This window comes from Mirounga angustirostris, unplaced genomic scaffold, assembly GCF_029215605.1.
Source record: "Mirounga angustirostris isolate CCGP_5_RB_7025 unplaced genomic scaffold, mMirAng1.0.hap1 SCAF_7, whole genome shotgun sequence".
Lineage (NCBI taxonomy): Eukaryota > Metazoa > Chordata > Mammalia > Carnivora > Phocidae > Mirounga > Mirounga angustirostris.
In genome coordinates, this window is record NW_026991715.1 from 88,175,186 (window position 1) to 88,199,574 (window position 24,389).

The window sequence follows — 24,389 nt, forward strand, 5'->3', positions numbered from 1 at the left end:
CAAAATTCAACAGCCATTCATGATAAAACTCTCAAAGTGGCTACAGAGGGAACATATCTCAATACAATGAAACCATATGCTATATACGCCACATATGACAAGCCCATAACTAACATCATACTTAACAGTGAAAAACTGAAAGCCTTTCCACTGGAACAGGATGCCCACTCTTGCCACTTTTGTTTAACATAGTACTGGAAGTCACAGCTAGTTAATTAGGCAAGAAAAAGAAATAAAAGGTATCCAAATCAAAATAGAAGAAAAACTGTCTCTATTTGCAGATGACATAATATATATAAAAAACCCTAAAGGCCACCAAGAAACTTAGAACTAATAAATGAATTCAGTAAACCTGCAGGATACAAAATCATTATACAAAAGTCAGCTGTGTTCCTGTACACAAAACTAACAGAAAGAGAAATTAAGAAAACAATCACAGTTACAATTACATCAAAAAGAATAAAATACCTAGGAATAAACTTAACCAAGGAGGTGACAGACCTGTACACTGAAAACTGTAAGACGCTGATAAAGGAAGTCGAAGAAGACACAAATAAATGGAAAGATATTCAGGGCTCACAGATTGGAAGAATAAACATTGCTAAAATGTCCATATCACCCAAAGTGATCTACAGATTTGACACAATTCCTATCAAAATTCCAATGGCCGTTTTCACAGAAATAGAACAAACAACCCTAAATTTGTATGAAACCACAAAAGACCCCAAATAGCCAAAGCAATCTTGAGAAAGAACAAAGTTTATGTCATTAAAGTGACTCTTGGTGGTCTCCCTTGGTAGCTTCAGGACTGGGGCAGCTTGCCAAAGGAACCAACCATGTGACTAGAGAGCTGGAATTTTTCAGCCCCACCCACCCATGCCCATCTCTGGAGAAGTGGGAGGGATTGGAAATTTTGCTCAGTCATCAATAACCAGTGATTTAACCAATCATGTCTGTGTAGTGGACTCTCCATAAAAACTAAACAAGGAGGTTCAGGGAGCTTCTGGGTTAGGTAATACATCCAAGTGTTGGGAGGGTAGCATGCCCAGAGAAGGCACAGAATCTCCATGCTCCACCCAACACCATAACTTGCACTATTCATCTTCCATTTGGCTGTTTCTGAGTTGTACCCTCTATAATATACTGGTAATAGTAAGTAAAGCGTTTTCTGAACGTCTGAGTCATTGTAGTGAATTATCAAACCTGCAGTGGGGGGAAGGTCATGTTAACCCTTAAATTTCTGGTCGGCAAAAGAGTGAGTAGCCTGGCCACCCCCCACTGCAGCTTGCAAATGAAATGGGGGCAGCTTGTGGGAGTGAGCTCCTAACCTGTGGGGTCTGATGCTAATTCCAGGGAACTATTGGATACCCAGTTGATGTGAGAGTCAGAGAACTGGTTGGTGTGAGGAAAAAAACTAAGAACAATGAACAACTTTCTGCCAACAAATTAGAAAACAGGGCAGAAATGGACATGTTCCTAGAAAGATGACTTAACAAATATAACTAAAGAGAAAACCTGAATGGTCCTATAACCATTAAAGAAAGTGAATCAGTAGTTTAACTTCTTTCCACAAAGAAAATACTAGACCCAGATAGTTTTAAAAGTATGTGGTTTATTTTTTAAATTAAAAAAATTAATTCTGACATTACCTTAAATTTTTTGGAGAAGAGAAAAAGAGGAAACGTTACCCAAGTAATTTCATAAAGCCATTTCAGGCATACTCCACAGAACATTTCCCTGATTGATGTTTTCCCAGAAATTCCCTCTCGTATTTAATTCTCCAATGTCATACAACATACATATCTCTCAAAACAACATTTCAACTGAGATTTATGTAGGAAATATTTTATTTAGCACCCCAAAACTCAATATAACATTTTTACCAATAACAACAACAAAAGTGTAGGAAATGAATGCCTTGAGTTACATTAGAAACATTTGGTAAAATGTCCACATAATGTCAGCTAATCAAAAAGCATACTGAATATCAATGAAGGGGATATTCCACATAAATGCTACTGGTGATAAAAGAAACATTAAAATATCATCCTCAGTGTGAATCATCCTCTGTCACATTTCCACAGTGCCCTTCATATTTCATATTGCCCTTTTTTCCCTAGTTGTGTAGAATAAGAACTAAAAAGGTTGAGAAAGTGTTAAGGAATTCAATGGAGAAGGAAGAAAAGCAAGCAGGAAAGCAGTAACAATGAAAGAGAGTATGTTACTGCTGACAAAGCAACTATTTGTTATCAACTAATTGTTTAGTGATTCAGGAAGCAAAGTTATGAACATCCCAATGTTAAACTTTGTTATTTAATAGAGGTTTGCTTACCATATTATAGTTACATTTTAGGAAACTGGTTTGGGTTAACAAGTAACTTATTACAATTATACCATTTAAAATAAAAAGAAATAGGCTCCCAGTTAAGATTTTTGCACAGAACATCTGATTTTCAGAAACAAATTACTAATATTAAGTAGGTATCTGTATAATTTCACATCAAAACTACCAAAGACAGGATGAGAAAGATAACCACAGTCCCATCTCATCCATAAATGTAAGTGCAAAAATTCTAAACAATATTTTTTGAAATGACAAATTTGGTTTCTTTCAGAAATGGAAGACTGGTTCAACATCAGAAAAATGCATTAATGCAGAGCGCCTGGATGGTGCAATAGGTTAAGTGGTTAAGCATCTGCCTCTTGGTTTTGGCTCAGGTCATGATCTCAGGGTAGTGAGATGGAGTCCTGCGTCAGGCTCAATGCGGAGTCTGCTTAAGAGTCTCTCTCCCTCTGCCCCTCCCCCTGCCTTCTCTCTCTAAAATAATAAATCTTTAAAAAAAAAGAAATTGCATTAATGCAATTCACCACTTGAACAAATTACAAGAAAAAAATACATTCATCTCAACAGAGGCAGATAAAACATCTAATAAAATTCAACATTCATTTATGATTAAAAAAAAACTATTAGGGGCGCCTGGGTGGCTCAGCTGGTTAAGCGACTGCCTTCGGCTCAGGTCATGAGCCTGGAGTCCCGGGATCGAGTCCCACATCGGGCTCCCTGCTCAGCAGGGAGTCTGCTTCTCCCTCTGACCCTCCTCCTCTCATGTTCTCTCTCTCTCTCTCATTCTCACTCTCAAATAAATAAATAAAATCTAAAAAAAAAAAAAAAAAAACTATTAGCAAACTAGATATATATGGAAACTCCCCTAACTTGATGAACAATAGGAAATACATAAAAATGTCATCCACATCATACACATGTGCTGAAACTTCAAAAGCATTCTTTTAAAATCATGAACAAGGGGAGCCTGGATGGCTCAGTTGGTTAAGCGTCTGCCTTCAGTTCAGGTCATGATGCCAGGGTCCTGGGATGGAGCCCCACATTGGGCTCCCCACTCAGCGGGGAGTCTGCTTCTCCCTCTGACCCTCCCCCCTCTGCCGCTCTCTCTCTCACACAAATAAATAAATTTTTTTTAATAAATAAATAAAATAAAATCACAAACAAGACAAGGATGTCTACAATTATCTCCCTATTAGACACTGTCCTAGAGGCCCTAGTTTGGACGTTCTTTGTCACACACACACACACACACACACAGTATAAGAATTAGGAAGAAAGCTTCTGGGGAAAATATGATTTTTTAAGAAGAAAACCCCCCAAAATTTACAGATGACTTGATATTATAAAAAGTATTCAAATTATTTAATATCTATTGGATATTAATTTGGATCTAGAGCACCCACCATAACAAATATTGACTCTATATGGTTAGAATGAAATGTGCATAGCTTATCTGCAAAATCTGACTTATGTTCCTGATGAGAACACTGGTGTGGGACAAGAAGGAGTGGGGTAAGAAAAACAGCTCACTTCTCACTCTGCCCCTTACAGGGTGTGTTGCTTTTTTTCTTGCTGCCAACAAATTAACACAAATTTAGCAGCTTAAAACAACACAAATTTATGATCACACCTCTGTAGGTCAGAAGTCTGGCATGAGCGTCACTGGCTAAAATCAAAGCATCAACAGGGCTGTACTTTTTTCTGGAGACTCTAGGGGAGAGTCTGTTTCCATGCTCATTCAGGATGTTGGCAGAATTCAGTTTCATGCAGTTGTAGAAATGAAGTCCCTGGTTCCTTGCTGTCAGCAGAAGGCCATTCCCAGCTTCTAGAGCTGAAACTGTATTCTTTGGCTTCAAAGATCTTCTTCCTCCAGTTTCAAAGCTAGCAGTGGAAGGTTGAGTCCCTCTCCCGCCTTCTCTTCTGCCACATCTCTAATTCTTCTGCCTTCCTCTTCGATTTTTATCTCCCCATATGATAGTCCCCAACATTAATCACATCTGCAAAGCCTCTTTTACTCTATAATGAAACATCCACAGGCTCAGGAGATGAGGATGTGGACATCTTTGGGGGACCATGCTTCTGCCTACTGCACAAGGAACCCCAGCTTGTTCCATGTTTGCACTAACACCACACGCAGCTTGCACGTCCTTACATAATGCCTCAGCCCCAGTAGGCAAAGATGATGGGAAAACTAGGCAGAAAATATCCTCTAATTTTTCTTTTGTCCATGCTGCTTGCCTTGGTTTAACTATTGGATTTTCCTTATCAGGCTGTGTGAGGTTGAAGTAGACAGAAAGATGAAGAATTTAGAATGGATTTCCTGACACCAACACTAATCCAATAACTGGAACAAATGCCTCCCCTCTATCTACTCTTGAACCATCCAGAGTTTGGGAAAGAAATATAAAGGGGAGAATAGGAAAGTGTAAGGTGGGAACAAAAATGTCAAGCCATTAAAAGAAAAACATCAACATATTTCTCCTTTCCTTAAGAACTCAACCCAAGAAGATTCCACACCTGGAATGGGGATAAACAAGAGGAAGAGCCAAACTCATGAGAGTCATTTGTTGTATGTTACTATGTATTACACGGTGTTAGACGATTCTGCAAGACTTTCTTAATTCTTTAAACTAACATGTGGTTCATGGGTATAGTTATTATCCTATAAATGAGGAACCTTGGGGCTCAAAGAGGTGGTTATTTGCCTAGAAGAACAAGTGTCAGAGCTGGATATAAACCCAGGTCTGCTGGCTGCTCCAGCCCAAGGGAAATTTCTCTCCCTGACTGTTCCCTAGCAAGAAGGCAAGATTGAGATTTGTTATAAACCCCACACTGTACCATTCAATGTCTTGACATTATACTCCTAGAAGTATCCTCCTTCCCCAACCTTTTTTCCCCCAGATGTTACAGTGGCTTCCTAAAAAAGGTCTGCGCTATTTCCTTTCTTGTGATCATTACACATTTACTCCTTCTGTCTGTCCCCAATTGTCCCCAAGTTGCTGTTATCATTCAGGCTAGTCTTTGTGTGGGATGCGGGCTTGAATTTTCTTTTTCCTTTCTTCCTTCTCTCTCTCTCTTTCACTAGCCTCAAAGAAACGAGGAAAGGTGCTGGGATGTGTTCTCTTGATGAGTCTGCTAGGACCTACAGGAGCAAGGAGACCCCCTGGCTATCACACAGCAGATCTCACTGCAGTCTCTATCCCTTCAGTGCGTTCAGGTTATCAGGCAAAAAGCCAATTAACAACCTCTGCTTCATTTCTGTGGTAATAATTAATCAACTCTAAAATTTCAGCATAAAATCCCAACTCCTACCGCAAGTACAAAGCCTCATATGATCTGCTCCTACCTGTCTCTTCCGCTGCATCTTAGGCCGTTCTGCACTCCTCGGGCTGCTCCAGCCCCACCGGCTGCTTCTCAGCACTGGAAATGTGACTAGTCTGAACTGAAATGTGCTGGAAGTATAAAATATACACCGACTTTTAAGCAAAATATATCACGAATACGTATCATTAATCATCAATGATTTTATATTGATTACATGTTAAGTTACTACTGAAATCAATTTAACTTGTTCTTTTTTACTTTTTTGTGGCAGTTCGAACACTTAAAATGGAATTCGTGGTTCGCACTATGTTTCTATCGGACAGCCTGCTCTGCCACATAACCTCCTTTTTTTCCTCCTTGGCACTTACGCTATCTGGACCTACCGTGTCCATGTCACCTGTTTAGTGCCTTTCTGGCCCAACTAGAACGTAAGCCAGGACGCCGGTCGGGCTCATTCACACCTGATTCCCAGGCACTGAGGTCAGAGCCTGAAGCTAGGAAGTACTCTCCAAGTCTAGTCTTTGAATGAAGGACCTTACTCTTCCTCAGCCGGAGACTGAAGAACACGAGGTTTCAGGTCCTCTGAGCTACACCCGCAGCTCAGCGCTGACCACATGCTCCCGACACTGGGCGCGGGGCGGGTGCACATCCACACGGAAGAAAACCTGCCTGGGCGAAGGCACTGGCCGCACAGCGCAAAGGCGAGACCGCGAGCCCCCGCCCTCCGTCTTCTTTCCCCCTGGAGCCCCGCCCCACGGCCAATCACTGCGCACTTCGCCCTCGCGCCACACGGCGGCGTCTCGCGAGGGCGCGGCGGCCGGTGGTACAGTCCGTCCTCCCCGCGCCCCCAGGACAGTGGGTCCTTCCAGTCGTAGAAAAGCATTGTGGGAGCAGCCCACGGCCTTTCCTGATTCTGCGCCGGGGCCGCGCGGAGCTGCTCTCCGTCTTCCGGAATGGCGGGGGCCTCGGCGGGCTCGGCCTCTCGGCCTCTGACGCGCCCGGCCGCCCTGAGGGTGGTGAGACGCCTTTCGCAGCCGGGCCGGCCCCGAGGATCCCGGGCCCTGAGTCCGTGGGGGGCGGACGGCAGCGGCCTGGCCTCGCCCACGTTGCCGGTGGACCGCAGGAGGCTCCGAAGCGGCCCCCAGGCTGCGTACCCACGCCAGGAAATGGGAGATGGATGGGTTTGAGCGCACTTGATTTCATTGGTCATCGACTGCGTGTCAGGGAGATACTCATGTAAGCAGGGGATGTTTTTTACCTATGGCCTCACCATGGGTAGGCATGTATGCCTACGGCATCACAGCTGAGATCAAGTCAACGTAGGAGTAAAGTGCCATTTAAGGTTTAGATCTTGATAGTTGTTTCAAGACGCAGAACTCGGCGAAAGAGTGTCCTCAGCTTTGCAGGTGAGTTTGCATGTTCGTGCAAGAAAAACCAGTTGCCTCGCAGCTTGAAAGTTTTAACCGCGTAAAATATTTTAAATTGCAGTTCTCGTTACCTAGTTTGGGGTTTGAATTGTAAAGGAAAATCTACAGCTGTAATTAATCCCCTTCCAGCTCTAACCCGCAGGACAGTTCATTACGGGGTCAGCAACTTTGTGCCATGGATAGAGCAGTCCTTACGCAGTTTTCTTGTAGCCTTTGTGTTGCCCGTTCACTTTTGGAAACTAGTGAATGTGGTGTCAAAAAAGGCATAAACTAAACACTTTGCAGCCTTTTCCTGCCCTTGAATTTGGTATTTTTGGTGGAGGAGCTGCATAAGTAACAGTTGATGCTTTTACATTAGTTTACACATGTGGTCTTGAGTTTGCCAACATGAAGTGTGTGTAGCTTTTCTTAACGGTTTTTAAATTTTGTGCAGGTGAAAGCTGGATGCTTGAAGCAAAGACTGCTGCCAGCTGAACACTGGGAGCACAAAGGTGACCTAAGGTAGGGTGATGCTACCTTGTAGTTCTGTCCTAAAGTGGTTACTCCTAATGCAAATTTTACCTTTCTAGATTGGGGTGCCTTTTCTAGTGGGTGTTAGCTTAAATTAGTACTGCAACACCTGTAGTCAACAAGGTGAAGTTAACAGCAAATAGGGTGGCCTGTTCCTAGCTTATTTTTGAAAAATTTTTTTTTTTTTAAGATTTTTTTTATTTGAGAGAGAAAGAATGAGACAGAGAGCATGAGAGGGGGGAGAGTCAGAGGGAGAAGCAGACTCCCTGCTGAGCAGGGAGCCTGATGTGGGACTCGATCCCGGGACTCCAGGATCATGACCTGAGCTGAAGGCAGTCACTTAACCAACTGAGCCACCCAGGCACCCTATTTTTGAAATTTTAAGATAACGTATTTCTGTGTGTAGTACCTAAATTTCAAACACTTAGCCAAACCTCTGGTATGTTTTATGTGGACATTTAAAGCTGAGTCCAGACCTGCATAACTTAATGCAATTCAGAGAAGTATGAATTGTTTAATTAAGTGATGATACAGGTGAATATTTGCTTGTCAAATTGAATGCTTTATTTTGTTTTTTAGGATGTCCTTGATGAAGAATTCAAAAACATCATAGGAAATCTTGACAAGAGTTGCTTGGATCATTTAAGACTCCCAGGAGCCTGAGGGGTACTAAAATTACTGCTTTTGGACAGTCTATAAATACACACTTAAAACAGTAGGGTTACAAATAAATATTTCATTGTGCTTCGTGGAAGCTTGTGTATTAAGTAATTAACTACCGGCAAATAGCATTCTTCACTGAAAGATCAAAGGGAAAAGAAGGGTTTCTCCTTCCTCCCCCAGCAATTTCAAAATGGTTAAATCTCAGTAGTTAAGATTAGTATTCAGCGCAACCAGTTAAGAATAGCCTTGTGAGATAGAGGTTTATGCTACACCCAAGAAGAAATAAGTGCTTTCTTTCAGTGCCTTCTGCATGATGAACTGAACTAGACTAGCTGGTTTCTAGGTCACAGGTGTTTTACATTATCACTGCATTTTTATTTTTACTAGATGGCAGTCAGCACATCCTCTGCCTTCACTTTTCAGGAAAGAACAAATAGTCTGAGCATTGAAAAAATTTATTGAACTTTTCAATAATGTACTAGGAAGTGGGAACACAAGGGTGAGCAAAACAGTTCCTCCCTTTGGAAGCTGAGAGTTGAATGGCAGAAATGTCATTGCAAATATAAAACTTACTTTGTGAGACAAGTCCCATGCATGAGTTGACTAAGACAAAGAAACCTGAGAAAGCAGTTGAGCCTAAGGGTAGGTGTCATTTTTGCAAGGCAAAGTTGGGGATGGCATGTGCAGAGGCCTTGGGCTAGAAAAGGTCCAGATTTGTGATAGTTGTAGTTACTTTCCCTCTTAAGTGCCCTGATTTATAAATGAGTGCTTAATGAGGCTTGAAGGTGGCTGTTAGCTGAGCCCCGAGTATTACAAAACGAGCCTAAACAGCAGGTAAGAGACCAGATCGTTTACAGCTTTGTTTACAGCAAGGGGAAACCTAGGATAGTTAATATCTGTCAGAGAAAGGATGCGGTGGACCAGTTGGAGAATACAGCGGTTGTCTAGGCAAGAGACAAACACCATGGACCAGGGTGGTAAAATTTGTGGAGATTATTACCTGTAGAGGGCAAAGCTCACAGGACTTGGTAATAGGGGAGGTGTCTATAACGACTGCTAGGTGTGTGGTCTCTTGCACATTCACAAGCATAATGGTCCTAAATCCAGCTAGAGAGCAGCATTTTAAACTAGTTGAATTGGGATTGCCTTGGAGACATCTTAAGTGGCTTTCTGGCAGAACACTGATCTATAGACTAAGCTATAGGAATACTTTAAGGCTATGGGCATAAATGAGATCCACCTAGAGGGAGAGGACTGAGCTTTTGAGTTAGAAATTGGCGAGGTAGAATAGCGTCTTACTGAAGAGCAGTAAAGGATGGCGAGAAATGTAGAAAACAATGGAATACTGCACTAAAAATGTTGCAAGGCAGCCTAAAAGTTACCCTTGGGATTTGGTACACAAAGTAGTTTTAGTGAGGTCTGTAGTGGAGCAGTGGGGGAGAATCTTAGCAGTTTAAAATCAAGATTAGGAGATGGATTGAGGACACAGGCTACCGATAACCCTTTTGAGAAACTTGAAGAAAGAGAACTGGGGAGGGATTTGTGGTTGTGAAAGTTGGTGGGAGAGTTAACAGTTTAAACCAAGTCGCAAGGATCTAGCGGAGATGAGTAAGGTGACAGAGCTAAGGCCAAAGGAGACCGGGCTCCAGAGCATGGGTGTGGGGACGGGTAGTGTTGGTGGCAGCTCTGGAGGAGGTGGTGGGAGGGAGGTGGTGAGATGTCCTGCGTGAGTACTTGACTTTCCCTGTGATAGTCACCCTCAAATGAATTCATCTTTGGGGGAGTTCGGTAGCTAGGCAGGATGGAGGGACCATTTGTGGTTGAGGGTCGTGAATTCATAAGCTGAGGTCAACTGAAATCCACACAGTCTGTTTTCTGAAAACACAAGGACACTAGAAATTAAAAGCAACACTTAAAAGCTTTTTACATTTGTAAATAACCAGTGGAACTTAACACCACAAAATACAGTCTTACAAAGAACATATTTATATGAATGAAAACATCTGCAGTCTGCAAGTGAGGTCTCCCGTCTTCATACATCTGTGCACAGGCTGAGATCCAGCTAGAGGTGGGAAGGACCTTTTCGTCCACTCGCGTGCTGTTGCACAGCTAGGCAGCTGCACACCCGGATGCCAGAGCTCTGATGGGAAGCATCTGGTCTTGGTCGTGGACACAAGATACTTGGAGTCTCCAGGAGGGAAAATAGGGCATCCAGTGAATGAGTTTTCACAAGACTATTCCAGTTACCAAAAAAAAAAAAAGGCCCTTCAGCACAAATAATGCTGTTAAACCTTTAAAAGACGCAACAGGTTGGATTTTTTTTTCCCCCGAAGAAGCACTTGCAGGTCCAAGATACTTGAATAATTAACAATTCACAGCTTGAAAGTACAGGTGGCACACGCCCCTCCCACCCCCAACCCCAGGCCCCTCTTCCTGGGCATCGTCAAGTCTCTATCTTGAGGCGTGAAGCTTGGACAGTTTTGACTGTTTTTGCCGTGTGTTTTCCAGCTAGATTGCTTGTAGATGTCTGAGATTTTTCTTCAATCAGGCTATCTTTAGATCCATTTCTTCTCTAGGAAAAAGTATTCAAAAGATAAGGTTCAGAGAAGAGAACAGTGAAATCAGTTTTATTAATACATCAGAAATCAAGACCTCAAATCACAAAATATTAAAGCTTCACAATATCAAAAGTTCAATGAATATTCAAGTTACAACATGAAGGCTTTAAATCTTTAAAGTTAAATCATAGTAACATGCATAATACACTTTATGCATGAAAATTAGTCCTCGGGGCCCCTGGGTGGCTCAGTCGTTAAGCGTTTGCCTTCGGCTCAGGTCATGATCCCGGGGTCCTGGGATCGAGTCCAGCATCGGGCTCCCAGCTCAGCGGGGAGCCTGCTTCTCCCTCTCCCACTCCCCCTGCTTGTGTTCCTGCTCTCACTGTGTCTCTCTCTGTCAAATAAATAAAATCTTTAAAAAAAAAAAAAAGTCAAGTATGCCAATTAAGTGTCATTTTTCTGTGTAGTTACTCCTAAACTAAGCTCCAAGGTTGAATCAAGATCATTTTAGAGTGTGAGACATCTGTTGGAAATGGAAGATTTCTAGATAATCAGAAGGACCCTACAGTGTGTCAGTGCAGGGGGATGGAAAGCTTAATACAGGAGTTGGAAAAGGAGCAAGGAGGTTACCTAAAACAAGCCACTACCTTGTAAATTAGTCTACCATTAACCCTGTCCCCTCTGCCTGCGTATCTTAAGGAAATAAAGTGAATCAGAGTCCCTCATCCATCTCACTTTTACCAGCCTTCTGCATGGTGAGGTGAGGTGGAGGCAGGCCAAGACACTACCAGACCTCTGGCACCCTGGCAGAACTAGGACATGCAGCTTTGCTGCTTCCCTATGTCACTCAAGTCCTTTCTCCACATGGCAGCCAGATCAATGGGTTCTTTTTGGCACTTAGAATAAAATCCAGACTTCTTCCGTGGTGTCTAAAGCCCTGTGTTATCTGCCCCCACCCGCACCAGGCCGAGACCACACAGGGCTTTCAGCTCAAACACTCAGGCCCTTTACAGACTGTTTTCTCCCACGCTCTTCCCTCTGCACATGGATGGCTCCTCCCCTGCAAGGTTTCAGCTTTACACTTAGGTTTCTGAGATGGCTTTCTTTGACCACTCATCTCTATAAGGTGAGGTCACCTGTTGATTTGCTAACTCAGCCCTTTGTTTCTTCATAATGCTTACCTAATTTTTTTAATTTTGCCTGTTTTATGTGTTATATGTCTAGGCCAGGAGTCAGCAAATATTTTTCTGTGAAGGGCCAGACTGTGGACTACATCTGGTTGTTGTTACATGTTGCCCCCCTCCCCCACCCTTTCTTTAAAACAGCCCTTTAAAAATGGAAAAGCCATTATCAGCTCCTGGGCTGTACAAAAACAGGCAGACCAGATTTAGCCTATAGACTAGTCTGCTGACTACCCAACCAGTGCCTGTCACTCTTTACATCTGCTCATTAGATGTTTGTTGAATTCAAAGTCAAAGGTGTCACACAGAGAAGCTTAGAATCAGTGCCACTGGTAAGAAGATGCATGGGAGTTGTTCTTGTACGCAGCAAAGTGAGAGCTATTCTCTCAATGTGCCTAAGTTGGAGATTCCTAAGTGATGGTGATTAGGGAGTCTAGAGTAGTTGGAAAAGCAAAACCATGATAAAATAAGATTCTTATTTGTACTGAGTCCAACTTCAAAAAGTTCTGACAAATAATGCTTATTTATCCTCATAGTAACCTTAACAGGGTTACTACCTACATTGTACAAAAATTGAAGTTTAGAAGTTAAACGGTTTGTCCAAAGTCACACAAGTGCTATGTGGAGACAAGGAGACAAAAATGCAGGTCAATCTGAATGCAAAGCCTAAACTAATCTTGAATATAAATTTTTTAAAACTACTACTGACTTGAAACAAATTGTTTGGGCAACTTGTTAGCTCTCCCAGATCTATCTAATCAAAAATGAGGCAGATTTTGGTGGAAGCTGGGATCAACTACCCTGATCTCCATTCTGAACTGAGGCATTCACTCCCCCAGCTGCTGGGAGTGTTGGCTGCCCTACAGCTCAAAAACTGAGCCCTTCCCCAGAAACTCCCCCAGGGCACCCCTTATCAAGTGACTTGCTCCATGGTGAATGTGAGTGTGTAAAGGCCCAAGAGCTTTGTGTCCAGGTGGGAGGGACTGAATGGACCATCTCAGCTCTAGAGCTCCCTGTGGAATCAGCTGATGCTTTATTGGGAGTACACCACACACTTCCACTCTTGCCTTTCACTTCCCAAGTGTTGATCCTAAGAGTCTTTTCCAATAAACTTCCTCCTTGTAAAACTCAATCTCAGACTCTCTTCCCAGGGAGCCTAAGTTAAATCAGCACAGGCTTTTCTGTCCCTGCACAAGTCAGTGACAAAAATGAATCAGGAGAAACAAAGGGCAGCATATGACAAGTAACGCTGGAGTCCGTTTTCTTAAGTTGTCCATAAACTCCCTGAATTTACATACAAAACTATGTATGTGCTTACATGCATTTTTATGGGACAGAAACAGCAGTTATAATTGCTTTCCACAGGGATCCAGGATCTAAAAACTGAAAACCACGCACTGCGAACAGTGGGCTGACATTGATCCATTATAAACATCAACTTTGTTCTTAGAGTGAAGGTTTAACCAGATATAAATCCATCCAATGATCTTACACAACCTACTATTTTCTCTTATTTACCATGAGAGATGGTGTTAAACACCTTGTTGCAATATGTTTGTGACAGTGCTCTCCTGATCTATCTAATTCAGCTGAGTATTAAATCGATTTTGTTAAGGCAGCTAGATGCTCTACTATGTCCTTGAATTCCTTTTTAACCACATTTTCTTAAACATTTCCAGAATAAAAGTAATTCTCTTTGATGGAGAAGACAGAAATGAAATAGGACTTGAGTAATTCTCCTGCCTGCCATTAGTTCTAACAATAGAACATCTGCCCGCTGTGAGTCTATCACTTTCTCCTTGTTTCTCTGGCTCAAAAAACATCTAAAAGAATTTTTTTTTTTTTTTTTTTAATTAGTGAAACCATTGTTTCTTCATTCTGGCTCCAAACAATCTTACCATCTCTGTTATCCTTGGCTTTGCTCCAAGCATCAGATCACTTGAGACCTTGCACTAGCTCTAGCTCTCACTTCTAACATAACTCTACCCACGTCGTGCCTTGCCTTGATCATGTAACCCTCCTTCCTTCTTCCACACTCGGTATACCTTCTTTTAAAATTACGGAATCTCAAAGTGAAGTTAGAGATTCATTGCTCTATTTCCCCCAAAAGACCTTTCAGAAAAGTGCTTCTGAAAAACTGTCATCAGTACCAACACCTTAAAACTTCATTACCAACCTGATGAACCGTGGAGCCACCAGAACCCTGAGCATCTGAAGAACGGGTCACAGGGAGTGGAGGTACAAGATCCGTTTTTGAACTGCAGAGAATTTGTTTTAGAATTAAGGATTGAAACAGTACCTAGAATCCCAACTTGAGCTGGAAGAGGATTACAGGATAGAAAGCATGTTTTATAAACCTTCATATTCCTTACAGTGCCTACACAGTGCTTTACACAGAGAGGTGTTTAATAAATGTTTTTGAATTAAGTTGAGCAGGTTAGGTAACTTGTTTAAAATCACAGCAAATAAATAAGAGAACCAAGAATAAAACAGGTGTGGTTCCCATGTGCTTTTGTTACTGTGACATGTATAAATGGCTTTTTGATTTGTTTCCAGAGAAGCATTTATTGGCCATTTATTCTTTTTCTATAAACCTATGAGGCTATAAATAGCCAGGCTCTACATTTTACAAACAAAACAAAAAATAAAACCTGGCCTATACCTCTCTCTGCTGGGTTAGTCTACCTCCCAATTTATTGTTAGTCTATCTCCCAATTTAAAATTTTGAGCCTTAATTCAGAGTTCAATGATTAACATTCCTACCCAGCAATACCAAGTACATGATGCATAATTATTTCGTTAGCATATTCATTTAAAATATAGCACCTATTGTGACCATAGTGTGAGAAATGGTCACTTTCCTCAAAAGAAAAACTAAATACAAAGAAATGACTGCAACACATATTTACTGTAGTAAAAGAAAATGTCCTCTGATCAGAAAGAAACTTATGCCACTTCTCTCAAATAAGGATGCATTATTCATAACAGAATAGTTCATACATCTTCTTCTTCTAAAAGTTTCAGGGCAGGGGCACCTGCGTGGCTCAGTCAGTTAAGTGTCTGCTTTGGCTCAGGGCATGATCCCAGGGTCCTGGATCGAGCGCCATATCGGGCTCCCTGCTCACTGGGAAGCCTGCTTCTCCCTCTCCCTCTGCCATCTGCCCCGACTTGTGCTCTCTGGCATGCTCTCTCTCTCTATCCCTGTCAAATGAATAAATAAAAATCTTAAAAATAAATAAATAAAAGTTTCAGTGCATAGCTTGGAGGTGTCATGATTTAGCCCAAGTATAGTCTAGCTCTGTGCCATCATCCCATATGGTTGCCACTAGCCGTACAGGGCTATTTAAATTTAAATTGATTAAAAATAATATTACATTTTCAGTTTCTCAGTCACTCTAACCACCTTTCAAATAATAGCCACAGATACAGAACATTTCCATCATTGCAGAAAATCCCATTATACTGTGCTGTTCTGGAGCCGGAACCATGGAGGGGATGATGTACTCACGCTTGCCTACTTACTTCACCTCTGAGAGAACAGATCGCTCTCCATCTGAACACTGGGACCGGCGATACTGGCGGTAACTTCGCGGCGAATGGGAATGCCTGATGCGGACTGGGTCACCTTGAGTCCTGAACAAGCAACCAAAAATGTGGAAACAAACCAGAAGTCAGAACAGGATAATTTGGAATTTTCCCTTAAGGTGGAAACCACAGAAGAATAAGACTTCGAGAGTTTAAAAAGAACTTGATCCCTCTGAGCCTGTAAAGCCTAAGTGGTTTAAATTTCACAAGCTAACAACAGAACACTTCTCCTTTGACCATACATGAAAATGACACTCTAGTATTTGTATGTATGTGGGTATATATATATTTTCTCTTAAATGAAAAAATTTTAATGAAACTATTCCCAGTTCAATTTTTTCCAAAAGTGTGTAAAAAAAAAAACCTACAATGCAGACAAAATGGCATTCCTACCAGAAAAAGTTGGTCCTTGCCCTAGCTACTAATTAGCCTGTCATTAAGAATTCAATCTTTGGCCCAAAGATAAGGAGAGGCAGGAATGGGAGTTGGGGAGGGTGTGTACAAACCTGCTGTTTGACCAGAGTGGGAAGCAAGCATGGGTTACAGAGGGACATGAAGCAATGAAGTAGAATCCCATTTTCTCTTAATTAATTATAGCGGGGCAGAAAACAGAGTAAATAGATCATCTTATGCTGCATCCTATACTGAATGATTAGGGAGTCCTGTTATGCTTCCATGAAGCATGTTCAATGTGCTAGTTCTATGACAGGGATTGGGTTGGGCTTATATGAAAGGATTTGTGGCCAATATAATTCTCTGGGCATTAAAGTAATGAATAAGAAGAAACATTGTTACCAATCAGTGAATATCTCAAAAAAGGAATTTTTATTTTAAAACTGACATTAATCATCAAAAGCTCCTTTGTAGCTACCACATACAAACAGGCAGTTAATAGATGATAGTGACTGTAGGACAGAATATCAATTAGCTTTAATACACCCTTTTCTACCTCTTTCCCTAAAGTTGTAATTTTAGTTAAAACGCAAAGACAAATTAAAGCACTTCATGGAACACCAATGAAGAGTAAGAATGGATTATTTACTAATAAGTATTAATAAAACTTTTGTGAAAAGATTTTCAAAGACATACGCACTCTACTTTAGTATATGGAATCTCTTTTAATTGTTCTTCAGACAATCCAGAAGGATCCACAAGTTCCTTTCTAGAAGGGAATGTACAAGAAAATTAAAGTTATGATGCTGATATAAATACTAATAGCTTTCACAATCGGCAGATGGGTTTTCCCTTCCTAATCGTGTCCCAAAACACAACGTTAGTAAAACTAAGAGAAACATAAGCCAGGAACAAAGATTAAAAAACTAGAATGTATTCAAGGAAAAACGGGGGGGGGGGGGGGAACCTTTTCTATAGCTCTTCTTTTTTTCCAGTTTTTCTATATCCAGAATGTAGAGGACTCTCCACCCATTATCTCCCTACAAAAAATCGGCTTCTCTCCCCTGCAGTAGGCATCTTTTTTCCTTCTGAATCTGTTTTCCTTGGTATTTATTTGTAAACTATTGGCCAGTCTGAGGCCCATTTACAGGCAAGGCTAACTGGTCTAAAGAGAGGACTACCTACAGAGGGGCTGCTGGCCTGAGAAGGCACCACCATGGGAGGGCGGTGTTCCACACAATGATGGCAAAGTAGACCATGGGACAGGCTTCAGCCAGAGGGTGCCTCTTGGTGTCCAGTGGTCTTCCTCGTAAATGCCTTAACACTACACGGGTTTTAGAACAATAATAAGAAAAAAAGCAGTACTTACTGAATATGCTTCCACAACTCTTCTTTTGCTTGGATATCAGGGCTCCTCCTATAAAGAGAAAACACACCGCTCATGTCTACAAACATGCTTCATCTAACAATCTCACAGCTAACTTTAGCAGAGCAACATTCCTAGTTTTCAGACCTTGAAGTTCTTATTTGCCAGCTGGGACCAGACAAGAAAAGACCGGGCAGGGAGAGCCAATGTGGGATAGTATAGAGACACTGGATAATTTATCTGCTAACACTACTGAAGAAAATCACAGAACAACCAGCCACAACCAGGCAGGGCTTTATGTGATGAATAGAGCTTAGAAGTTTAGGAGCAAATCCACACACCCTCCAGTGGTGATTTTACAATGAAGAGGATTCAGGGCTTCTGTTTCTGGTCCTTCTGGCTATTTCTTTTCTTTTTTTTTTTTTAAAGATTTTATTTATTTATTTGACAGAGAGAGACAGCGAGAGAGGGAACACAAGCAGGGAGAGTGGGAGAGGGAGAAGCAGGCTTCCCACCGAGCAGGGAGCCCGATGTGGGGCTCGATTCCAGGACCCTGGGATCATGACCTGAGCCGAAGGCAGACGCTTAACGACTGAGCCACCCAGGCGCCCCCCTTCTGGCTATTTCTAAGTAAAGGCAAAGAACTCATCCTGATTCTATTAATACGAAAGATTCTCAACATGATCTGTGATTACCTACTGGAAGCAGCAACCACAGGGAAAAGGAAATGGTGGGACAGCTCAGACCTGGCAGACTGTGCTAGTGACCCACCTTTCATATTACATCTGACACTGTGTTTCTGGGTAAAAGCACGGGCCCAGAAATGCTGGAATCTATGTGTGGCTCGTACTGTCACCCTCTATATGCCCTTCTCCATCCCCATCTACATACCCCACAATATCTTCTCCAAAAGCTACTTGAGTAGAAATTATACCACTACTTTTAATTTCCTAGAATGAGAAATTGGAAGTCAGCATTCCTGTGTTCACCCTCCCCATAATAGCAATGAATTCTAGAAATCTATTATCACTGCAATTGTTGCACAGAATGACGTTTTTTCCTAGTGAGAAAATGATAAGCTTTCATTCATCCTTTCAACAGAACCAAAGCCTAATAAAGGCCCAAAGAAAGGACCCAAACCCTAACAATTAAAAGGCCTGGAGGTTTGCAAAGCCACTGCAATACTCTGTCCTGTGGAACTGTACATTCATAATCTGTGTCAACATTTTGGGCTCAATATCACATTCTACAGATGATATTACCATTGTTTTCATTTTTCTCAGTTAATGAGGCACCACTGAGGCATTCTGGTAGGGCTTTCTGAGCCCACAGAATACAATAAGCTACTTTCTAGCAATTAAATTGACTAAGTGGTCTTTTTTTTTTTCCTTTGTGGGGGAAAAAAAAAAACCTGTAAAGGTCTTTTAATCAACTCAAAAGGAATCAAAACATGGAAGATAAGGGGAGGGGATGAAGCCTTGGTCTCAAACATATAAAACGTGATTATTGTTAAATGTTAATGTTGTTATATAATAAAATTATATGCTTAAAAAAAATCTTAAGAAATGCTTCTTTGGGGCGCCTGCGTGGCTCAGTCATTAAGCATCTGCCTTCGGCTCAGGTCCTGGTCCCAGGGTCCTGGGATCGAGCCCCATATCGGGCTCCCTGCTCAGCGGGAGGCCTGCTTCTCCCTCTCCCGCTCCCCCTGCTTGTGTTCCTTCTCTCACTGTCTCTCTGTCAAATAAATAAATAAAATCTTTAAAAAAAACAAAAAAGGATATTAAAAAAAAGAAGAAATGCTTCTTTGGAAGGATTTTTCTGTAAGAAATCTGCCTTTCCTACATTTGGCTGGTGTGATTCACTGGACAATATGATAACCCACGAAGTGATACTACCAGAGAAGATGCTAATATTAAAAAGCACTAAGCTACTCACTCCATTCCCAGAGGAAAGATGGTTCTGTTTCAACTATACACCAGCATCTGATTCTCACAGAAGGTCACCCAACAGTCTAAAGTATTACATCATATCTAGGTTGGGAGGCCGTTCTATTGATAATCATTCTTATCTCTGAAAGATGCGATAGTGTGGCTATCTTTGAGTTGACCTGGGTTCCTCAACCTCAGCACTACTGACATTTGGGGTCAGGTAATTCTTTGCTATCGAGGGCTGTCCTGTGCATCGTAGGATGATGAGTAGCACCTACGGTCTCTACCCACGATGCTACTAATACCTCCCCAGGGTGACAAGCAAAAATTGTCTCCAGACATTGGCAAACGTCTCATGGAGGCAGAACTGCCCCAGATCGGAAATGACTGGTCAAAGGTTTGACCTGAAAGTAAAGTAGCTATGGTCGGGTGGAGGGACTATGAGGCCAGGTCACTGCAAAGATCCATTATGTGGATACTGAAACAGTGCTGTAAAGAATGACAGCAAGGGGACGCCTGGGTGGCTCAGTTGGTTAAGCGACTGCCTTCGGCTCAGGTCATGATCCTGGAGTCCCGGGATCGAGTCCCGCATCGGGCTCCCTGCTAGGCAAGGAATCTGCTTCGTCCTCTGACCCTATCCCCTCTCATGTGTTCTCTCTCTCTCAAAGAAATAAATAAAATTTAAAAAAAAAAAAAGAAGAAAACTATTAAAAAAAAAAAAGAAAAAAAAACATAGATGTATTTTCCTGTTTTAAAAAATTACTATTGTTGTGATTCCACAGGCAATGCCTTTCAGTCCCATCTTGTAAGAGTTAGCAGAAATGTTATCTTAACCCAAATGGGAACATTAGTCCTTCCAGCCATAAATAATGATCCTAAAAGATTCAGAAGTTTAGCCTATGTGTTTCAGTTCTATAGCATCTATAATAGTCATATATTTAAGGAAACTGAGTTCTGAAATGGCCAGTGGTCTCAAGCAGCTTTAGGGCAGGGAGAAGTTCCAAAGCTAAGGAAACAAAAAAAAAGCCCTGGGGCGCCTGGGTGGCTCAGTTGGTTGGGCGACTGCCTTTGGCTCAGGTCATGATCCTGGAGTCCCTGGATCGAGTCCCGCATCGGGCTCCCTGCTCGGCAGGGAGTCTGCTTCTCCCTCTGACCCTCCCCCCTCTCATGGACTCACTCTCTCTCATTCTCTCTGTCTCAAATAAATAAATAAAAAATCTTTAAAAAAAAAAAAAAAAGCCCTAATTTCCTCCAATTCCTAGACCACCTGTGATTTAACAGATGTAAACACAGGCAACATGCTAATGAGGAATGTATTATTTTTATGCTTACATCTGCATACATTTAATCAATAATTTAGGATGAATTCAGGATCTGCGGCTCAACATCATTCTGTAGATTTAGAAAGCTGTGGGATTCCGACAGCCATTTTTCTTAATTAAAAGGCCCTTAATTATGCAGATTTTTTACTTGAACTCTCCAAATAAGTTCCTAAGGAAATGTTCTATTTCTATAAAAAACGCACATTAAGTCCAATATTAGTCCAGTACTTCTCAAAAAAAAAAAACAAACATCCCTCATCCACACCTTATATCAATAGTCCAATTTAAATATTCATTTTTCAGAGAAATTTGTTTGATGAGGTATCACTTAGAATCATCATCTTCCTTTCTTCCAAAACCCTAAAATAAGAATACTACTTCATAAATCTACAAAGGGTATATTTAAAAAAAAAAAAAGATTTATTTATTTTAGAGAGAGAGACAGCACACAAGTGGTGGGAGGGGTAGAGGGAGAGAATCTTTCAGGCAGACTCCCCACTGAGTGTGGAGCCTCATGTGGGGCTCAAACCCATGACCCATGAGATCACGACCTGAGCTGAAACCAAGACTCAGACACTTAACCGACTGAGTCACCCAGTTGACTGTACAAAGGGTTTAAACCCTATCAATGCACGTAGTCTTCTATATCACCCTAACCTTCCAATTATATTAGCTAGAAAACATTATATATTATACTATAGGGTAGAGTACACTATATTTTGTGTACCATATTATACTAAAAAATATAATAAATGTGGTAGCATTTGACTTATTTTTGTGATTTTACTACTGAACACTGCTCTTAAAGGAAATTTAGAGTTGAAAATGTTACTAAGAATACTGTAAGTTTATAAAACACCTTTATTTTAAAAATTCAAAGCCCTTAACAAATATATTCCTCATCATATTCCTGAGCAGTCAGAATAGACATGATTAAGAGATAGCTTAATCTTCCCCTCCTTCCCTTTTTCCTCCCTTCCCATGTCAGAATTAAAGAAGGATTAGGAAGCCACAGAGCCCAGCAACCTAGCTGCTGAAGATCATTCAAGAGTCACTTCCAAAACCTGCATGCTCAATCTTTAAGGCATCAGACTTCTGTTTGGTGTTTAACTGGGAACATCACTTCATCCTGACAATCTCATTCTGGCATCATCATTTTTCAATAAAAATTGTGAGTCATTATCACCACCAGAGGGAGCCTGAGCCTTCTCACCCACACAAGTGGGACCTATGAGAACTATTGTTTTGGCTTCAATGCCTCTTTCAAATATCCCAATAAGTAAAGGTTACTCATAGAGAAAAGAAGTTTCATCAAAGTTTTCTAATGATAAGTAAACAAGAATGTCATGGCAATGCAGCTGCAAAATGTACTAGAAAGAACTGCACTTCTCAATGACTTCCTAGATGAGATCCAATCTCATTATAGTTTAACGTGTTTTAGGAGAGAGGGGTTTTGTATTTCATACTATTGTATGTCTCTGGTATTTATAATAAATACAGCTTTTTAGCTTTTCACTAGGAATTTAAAAAAAATAAAATGAATGAAGCATGTGTGAATGATGTATCATAGCATTCTAAACCCCTAGTGGATATACCTCCGTATGACAATTTATAGACAGCGCAGTAGGAATTCAAGAATATGGGAGTAATTGAGAGGTAAGTGGTTTACTGTGTATCTGAAATGCCAAATATAAGTATATGTGAAGAACAATTTTAATTACTTTCTCAGATGCTGCTCTAGCCATGTTTCCATTTTTTAAAAAAGCAGTAGTGGTTCCTAAATTTGCATAGAACCAAATTCTAATCTTCATGTGAGTTGGCCCCACCCTACTCTCTTTATATCTATCTCCCTTCCTCCTCATCTCGAGGAAAAAAAAAAAAGTCAATACCTTACAGTGTTTCTAGAGATTAACTAAGATCTGGAGAACTTACTAATTATAGTAACTGTAATTGCAAGTATGATGTCACAGGTACCTGAATTCAAGTATGACCTGAATTTTCAGCAAAACTCTGTGAGAATGGTATTATCTGTTTGTAGACATGACACTGGGAGTTCATGGAGATTAGGCAGTAAACTAACACCGGGGAGGCCCAGAATGTCAACAGAGGTCTGACAACAGCACCCAGCAGATAACTTCCTTAGTTGTCAACAAATCTCAGATTTTTAATGTCATAGCTGAAATAAGAGAGGGCCCAGTGTGTCCAAATAAGGTATTCCATCATCGTGTAGAGTTTTAACAGTTTTATCTAGTTGCCTACTTGACATTTCGATTTGATTGCCCACTTGGTTTCTCAAACCTAACAAAACAAAAAACCTTTTTTTTTTTTTAAAGATTTTATTTATTTGAGAGAGAGAGAATGAGATAGAGAGCATGAGGGGGGGGAGGGTCAGAGAGAGAGGCAGACTCCCTGCTGAGCAGGGAGCCCGACGTGGGACTCGATCCCGGGACTCCAGGATCATGACCTGAGCCAAAGGCAGTCGCTTAACCAACTGAGCCACCCAGGCGCCCAAAACAAAAAAATCTTAATACTCTCTCCCCACACATCTCCAGCTCATCTCACCCGACCTCAGTAAAACCTCATGACTACCCACTCCATCCATCAGCCCCAAAGTGAAAATTCATCCAAAATACCTCTAACACTCCACATCCATCACCACTACTTCCAAAATGTCTTTCCATTCACTTCTCTTCATTTCTACCACCACCATCTTCTCAGCTAAAACCACCTCTCACACTAGCCCACCACAGAAGTTTCCCAATGGGTCTTCCTGTTGGGAAGGTCTTCTTTCTCAATCTGCTTTTTACCAAGGAGGCAGAGCAACTTCTGAAGGAACTTCTTCAAAAAGATTTTTTTTTCCCTTCACTTGTCATTTTTTTAACTGCACTTTGGCCCTATCAGCTATATTGTTAATCAACCAAGTTCAGTTATAAAGTCACCCCAAATATTTGCTAAATCTTTTTTATGGTTTGCTTTAAAACTAAAATCCAGAACATCAAACTCTTAATGGGGCGCTCTCATACAACTGCATTTTTTTGAGATAATCCTCTATCCGATCTGATATTTTTATCATGTAGTTAAGATTAAAAGTAAAGTTTAAATAAGATTTTAAGTTTAAAGTATCATTATTTTCTGATTTCAATTGATCTAATAAAAGCAATACCCAATTTAAAGGTATTTCTCTACCAGGGCACCTGGGTGGCTTAGTCAGTTAAGCGTCTGACTCTTGATCTCAGCTCAGGTCTTGATCTTAAGGTCATGAGCTCGAGAAAAAAAAAATATTTCTCCACCTTAAAAGAGTATTCCTGAACTTCTGCTTGTGATCACAATTCAGTAAGTGGTATCAGATGAACCTTTCCCTCCTCAAGATCTATAAAACAAAATATACCAAGCAACTATTTTTCAGACACTGGGCAACAGACAAGATAAGCCTGTGATAGTGAAGCACAAGGCAAGCCCACCCCCTTACCCCCAACCCTCCCACCCCCTCCACCCCCCCCTTCAGTGTTCTGCCTGGGGGCACCTTCCCAATGCCATAAAGGGAAAGTGGAGCTCAAGCAGCTACAGTCTCATGGGGCTAGGGAGGCAGAGATCGGAATGTAAGGCTATCGATAAGGATGGAATTTACAGTGCAGAATAAAATATAAAAGGGGACTCCAGAAGTCTGTATGGGGTTTTCCTTAAGGTTGGCTGAGTATATTCACTGCACATAATCTCTACATAAGCAGGGTAAGACTCTGTGAGTTCTAATGGAGGGCAGCTGCTGCAAGGCTTAGAGCTGAACAGAG

General features: G+C 41.3%; 1 protein-coding gene, 1 long non-coding RNA gene and 1 other non-coding gene across 8 annotated transcripts in view; 2 read left to right on the forward strand and 1 right to left on the reverse strand.

Annotated features, from left to right (window-relative positions):
• Positions 1-6,563: 6,563 nt before the first annotated feature.
• On the forward strand, positions 6,564-8,354 carry LOC123861131 (uncharacterized). Its single transcript, XR_006794962.3, has 3 exons — positions 6,564-7,074; positions 7,529-7,596; positions 8,185-8,354. It is a non-coding gene; the product is annotated as an uncharacterized LOC123861131 (long non-coding RNA).
• On the forward strand, positions 7,304-7,437 carry LOC123836755 (small nucleolar RNA SNORA13). The gene has a single exon (XR_006789055.1). It is a non-coding gene; the product is annotated as a small nucleolar RNA SNORA13 (small nucleolar RNA).
• Positions 8,355-8,707: 353 nt separating the features above from the next.
• The window catches only part of EPB41L4A (erythrocyte membrane protein band 4.1 like 4A), a 249,881-nt gene continuing 234,199 nt past the window's right edge, over positions 8,708-24,389 (reverse strand). For 5 of the 6 annotated variants that reach the window (XM_045899935.3, XM_064596462.1, XM_064596465.1 and 2 more), the window contains 5 exons: positions 17,355-17,402; positions 16,686-16,754; positions 15,530-15,640; positions 14,184-14,265; positions 8,708-10,840 (listed from right to left, as the gene is read on the reverse strand). In XM_045899935.3, the coding sequence (XP_045755891.1) occupies positions 10,712-10,840; positions 14,184-14,265; positions 15,530-15,640; positions 16,686-16,754; positions 17,355-17,402 (439 nt within the window). In that variant the 3' untranslated portion in view covers positions 8,708-10,711. The remainder of the gene's footprint in view (positions 10,841-14,183; positions 14,266-15,529; positions 15,641-16,685; positions 16,755-17,354; positions 17,403-24,389) is intronic. The other variant, XM_064596463.1, reaches the window with a different exon arrangement.